Source organism: Cyprinodon variegatus, unplaced genomic scaffold, assembly GCF_000732505.1.
Source record: "Cyprinodon variegatus isolate N-32 unplaced genomic scaffold, C_variegatus-1.0 Scaffold131, whole genome shotgun sequence".
Classification (NCBI taxonomy): domain Eukaryota; kingdom Metazoa; phylum Chordata; class Actinopteri; order Cyprinodontiformes; family Cyprinodontidae; genus Cyprinodon; species Cyprinodon variegatus.
The window spans coordinates 346,144-351,679 of NW_015150584.1; the positions used below are offsets into that span (position 1 = coordinate 346,144).

At 35.8% G+C, this 5,536-nt stretch overlaps 1 protein-coding gene across 12 annotated transcripts in view; it reads right to left on the bottom strand.

The window, feature by feature from the left end:
* Window positions 1-67: 67 nt before the first annotated feature.
* camk2d (calcium/calmodulin-dependent protein kinase II delta) overlaps window positions 68-5,536 on the bottom strand; it is a 61,728-nt gene continuing 56,259 nt past the window's right edge. For 10 of the 12 annotated variants that reach the window (XM_015376218.1, XM_015376215.1, XM_015376217.1 and 7 more), the window contains 2 exons: window positions 4,192-4,420; window positions 68-1,971 (listed from right to left, as the gene is read on the bottom strand). In XM_015376218.1, coding sequence (XP_015231704.1) covers window positions 1,968-1,971; window positions 4,192-4,420 — 233 coding nt within the window. In that variant the 3' untranslated portion in view covers window positions 68-1,967. Of the gene's footprint in view, window positions 1,972-4,187; window positions 4,421-5,536 lie in introns of those variants that run through there. The other 2 variants (XM_015376225.1, XM_015376222.1) reach the window with 1 other exon arrangement.

A 5,536-nucleotide genomic window follows, 5' to 3' on the forward strand; every position in this document is an offset into this window, starting at 1 on the left:
CATATACATACATACATACATACATACATATACATACATACATACATACATATATTTATTTGAGCCTGTATCCACATCTACTAAAAATCAGCAATTGTTAGAATATAGTACCTCAAATTTTAAGTATTAGAATAATTTAATTTGGAAGATCAGAAGGTTTAATGCAACATGACATCCATGCCAATGAGGAGTGTATAGCAACCTTTGGCCAGCACTGTTGCTTGGTTACCATATCTTAAAATAATGAATATCAAGTTAAACTTAGCTGTAACAGATATATAGTTCTCGTTCTCATCATAGGTATATTTAGGACTTAAGGGTATACGTAGAGTATATAGATCTAAATCAAGAAACATACATATTTTCCATACCATGGTCATAAGAAACACAAGCTCCACAAGAGATAAGCCAATCAACCAGCCACACAAACATTAGTAAAAATCAATTGTTTGCACTTTGTAGCTGATATATTTATTTCTTAAACATGTTAAGCCATCCATTGCCATGCTGGCAACAGGTACACACCATGTAAGATTTAGTGCATTGCACTGACATCATACTTTTTGTCAAATGAAACGCTAATCTTTTCCATTGAAAAAAGAAAAGACCCACTAGGTGGATATAGCAAACAAAGGGGACAACAGTACTGTCACTGTTCAGCCATGGTGATACCACTGGCTAATAGAAGCACGGAAGACATCCCAGCTTCCAAGGCTAACCAACTGTCTTTTAAATCAACATTTTCCATCCATAGTCATCAGGCTGTCACTTAAAATGACTGAAGTTAGACTCCAGGACCTTTTCTTCATCTCCATTATCAAAATCTTCTCACTGCAGCTGGCAAAGCTAAACACTGGTTTAACGGGAGAAGGACAACAGAAATCAGACACACACAGGCACAAAATACAAGTAACAATGTTGAACATTATCTTGTATTCCTGCCTGTTTTTATACAAAATGGAAGGGGTACCTCGACGGTCAATGTTTCATTTACCTCCTGTTCAACACGAGGTTAAGATATGGATGATTTTTTTGCTTTTTATTATCTTTTACAACACTTCCATGATATTGGAGGACATTAGAAACAGTTTGGGACAGGACTGATGCACAACAATAACAAATGCAAACAAGTCAGTGTCTTGAATGACAAAATAAACAGCAGATATTATAGTTTCATATGATCTTACTCATGGTAACACCCCCCCCTCCCCCACCATGCACTACACAATAAATCTTGGATTTTCATATGTTACATATATGCTACATTCTCTTATTTCTTATTTCACTGATATAAAGGCAAACATGTCTCAATGCAAAGTAAGTTTCTCTGCTTTTCTTTACACCTAAATTAGTACTATAGGTTGAGATCTGACAATTTAAACAGTATGACAGCTCATAGCAAACAGAAGTGTAGCTCATAAACTTGATTTTACAGAAATCATTAAGTCCTCTGATAGCAAGAATAGCAGATTTTGGAGTTTCTTTTTGTTTTAAATCAACAATCACAATGTATATACATCACCAGAACTAAAGCAAGCTGAATATTTGAACATTCTGATCTCCCAAATGGTATTAGAGTAGCACACACAGAAATACACATAAAAATACAGAACTAATCTTTAGGAGAGGTTACGGTAGAGGACTCTTGAAACATTTGCTTTATATTTAAAATGCATACCAAAAACGTTTAAAAAACAAACCAAAAAAGGAAAAGAAAATGTTCTCAATATTATGTCTATTTTATTACGTCCAAATACGGTGTGCTGCCACCCGGTGGTGGGATCGGATATTGTCTGTTCAGAAAATACCATAACAGTAAAATGTAATAATGTTTATATCCTGTGCGAGGTTGTGTCCTTATGGAAGGGTCGAAGGTCTTAAGAGCTGTCAGGAGGGTTGGCTAGTTGACTGCTCCACTAGATTTTTTCTTTCTTTTTTTTTTTTTTTTTTCACAAAGCGATATGCCATTAACTGTAAGAAAAGACAAGAAACAGAGAGAAGAACAGGGTTTTAACAGCATGCAGTATTTGGTCTTCCAAAATAACTACACATATTAAAAATTGACAGCAGCGAGCCTTTTGTTGCAAAAATACAAGTACACTTTGTAAAATGGCCAAGACCAATTATTGGGAAAATCAAACAGTTCCAGTATTTACTGAACATAGATCCCAGTATAATGTAACAAATTGGCTTTGTATTTATTTGAAGGAAAAAATAAATTTAATTTTGCATTCTGGCTATTATGCTGAATTATTCAGTTCAAGTTTACAATAACAAACAAGACCATTACTTAAAGTCAGAATTTCTAACGGGAAACTAACAGGAAACCTAAAACCTTAAAATTTGGCAACGAAGCAATAGGTGCAAGGCTAAATTATGTTTTTGGTTTTTTGTTGGTTTGTATCTCATAAATGGAAACTTTAATGCATGCAAACACTTTCTGTGATATTAGTGAACATTCTAAATACAAAAACTGCTAGTAGTTCACTTTCATTAGCATGCATTGCTAAAGCTAAATGGTTCTCTGAGCACGACAAGACACCAAGGTAAAGATATCACACAGACTTTTCTTATCTGGTTCAAGTGTATGCTAAATTTTGATATATATATATTTTTTTTTATTTTGTTATTAATTTGTGTGCACATTTCAGAAGTACAGTATCCACCAGCAGTTTCAGTTTAGATGTGCAGTCATATCAGATTATAACCCTTTTTATTTATACGCCAGTACAGTAACTCACTCTGTTTGCATACAAAGTTATTCTGAAAGGTACCCACGTCCCACCGGTGTATTATTTGTTGTTTTTGTGTTTTACACTTTGCTTTTTGCATGGTTTGTTAGTAAATAAAGCCTTTTGTTTAAATTAACAATATAAAAGAATATAGGATACTGTACATGTGCACATGGGGTAAACAAAAAAGTAGCCCTTTAAAGCTAAGCCAGTTAGCACATCCCAGTGAAGTATAGAAATATAGAAAAGTCCAGGATCCAGAGTGCAAAAATGCACACAAAAAAAAGAATTTGATTCCAAATGGGTCCAACAGTGATCGGATTACATTATGAACTTTGGTGTTCACTGAAGGGGAAGCTAAAGCTGCCAAGGAATTCAGATGTGGCTGCTAAATGAATGGATATTCAAACATTTGAATGCTGATACTAGTGATATCAATGATACCCTTAGTCTCTACAGTCTCAGTACAAATGGAGTTATAAATAGATTGATTGGTTCCTGCATTGATGTCTCCCTGGTTGATTAGTTAGAAATGGGAATTTTCTTTTTTTCTGATGTTCTCATAGGAGGCTTTGGGGAGGATTAAATAAAACTTAGAGTAGCTGAAGATTGGTTTATTTTATAAATAACATTTAGTTTTCATTTATGCTGAGCTATTTGTTTACCACGATGGTCAGGTTCTATTTAGCAGTCGCCATCCGGCATTCCAATAGTAAAGCTGTACTGATGGAAGGTGGCGCCTCTGTGCTGGAAATCTATTTATGCTTAGAAAGGAGCATCAAAACACTATAAAGATGAATGGCTGGTGTATATACCGTAACCATTTTCATCATAATCAAAGGGGTTTTTGATATTTTTTTTGTAAAGACAAATAACATGACTATGCAGCCTTAAACTGGCGGATTCTCCAAGTATTTCCTGATGTATTTCTCTTTTAAATAGTAATCTGATGCAATATTATTGTGCTAAATATATAAGTCCAATATGCCTTTCTTAAATTTGGGGGAAATGTGTTTAACCTTTGTGCTATGCTGTAAGATCTATCCAACTGGGAAAACCTGATCACTCTGGAATATTCGCTGGCATCTGACTTAACCCACTTCAAAACTTAGGAGAGCGACAGATAATTTAAGCCATTTTTAAACTGTACATTTTTGAAAACTAACTATAACTTACACCTGGGACCAGGCCATACCTAAAGTTGACCATCTCTAACAAAATCAAAAGCCTGAACTGGTAAAATAAAAATCATCCTGTGGATAAACTAGTGTTTTATTCCATAATACTATAAATAAAACATTTTAGTCACAAAACAAAAAATCCTTGCAATGTCTGGACATGCATCATTATTACACTATAGTTATTATTATATGCATTGGACATGCATCATTATTACACTAATTTAAATTCTAGGTGTGTCTTTGAATTCCTTGTTTATTCATTTCTTAGGACCTCTTACTGAGAGGGGATGCTCGGTGAGCCTGAGCGGTGGAAGTGAATATTCTGCCACTTTCCATCACGGCGCTGCCACACACGGGTCTCCTCGGACTGCATCGTGCGGGGCATTCCGCTGCCGTCCATGTACTGGGTCAGCCGAATATAAGCAATGCATGCAGCATTTTCCCCGATGAGGTGCACGTGTGGGTTCAGGAGGATGGTGTGCACTGGCTTGTTTCCTTTAGAAAGTGCTGTGAATGAGAGATTACAGAGAAAACACAATGACTAAATGAAGTGGAAACCCTTTTCCCATCATTTACAGCCATTTTAATGTAAAACTGAGTCCTCTTTTTAGTACAAACTGATAGTGTATGAGGAACCCAAGCCTCCATATGTTGATGCTGGAGAGCGGACAAACAGGGGCTTGCCAAGTGATTGAGGTTTCTAGGACATATCTGGTTTATCTGAACTATTTTTACCCGGGCAGCGAACATTCTGCCATTTATGGCAGTCATTTTCCATGGCTGAGTTTTTGCTCCAAGGTTAGTTCCTGCCCTTGCACAGTGGCAGACAATACAAACAGCAAACTGATCGGCAAATATTGATACCGAACACATAACTTAAGTCATACACATGCATACCCAACCTAAACTCTGCAAGTGAAAAACCTTCACCCACACTCGTTCTGCAGCACCTTTAATATGAGTCTTTGAATAGAATATTGGGATTTAGTTAGACGTTGCTTCCTTGTCTATCTGTAGTTATTCTATTTGCAAAATCTCGAAGCAGCTCCCCAACCCTGTTCCAGTTTGAGCTGTGAAACTAGGCAACCGAGGAGTCTATTTACAGCTAACCTGAATTACTTTCTTTAAACGCATGAAGCAGGACACTAGCAATGGATTTTTAGCACAGTGTGTGCTTCAAGGAAACTTTTACAAACTCTCTCTAAGCATGTTTTACTCATTTTGATCCATTTAATTAAAATGCAACCAACAACTGCATGTATGCATAAACTAGAGACCAAAGAATTAAAGACCGTAGGGACCAAACAGTAAGAAACATCCTTGTGTTTCTAATTACTCTACTTTTTACAATCCAAAATTCCTAAGAACTTTGGATTAATTGACAGCTTGATCGCAATCAAAATCAAAAAAGGAAGGGTGATATTTTAGGGCAAAAAATACTCGAGTCGTAACTTCAGTGAAGAAGGGCTGTTATCAAAGCCATACGAGGTTAAAAACGAGAAAATGGCCTTAGCAAAAATATAAATAAATAAATATTTGAGGTGTGGTGAAAATTATATTTTGTGCTAATTTGATGTGCTTCCAACCCTTTAACCTTTATAGTACAGTGCCTCGATAAAGACA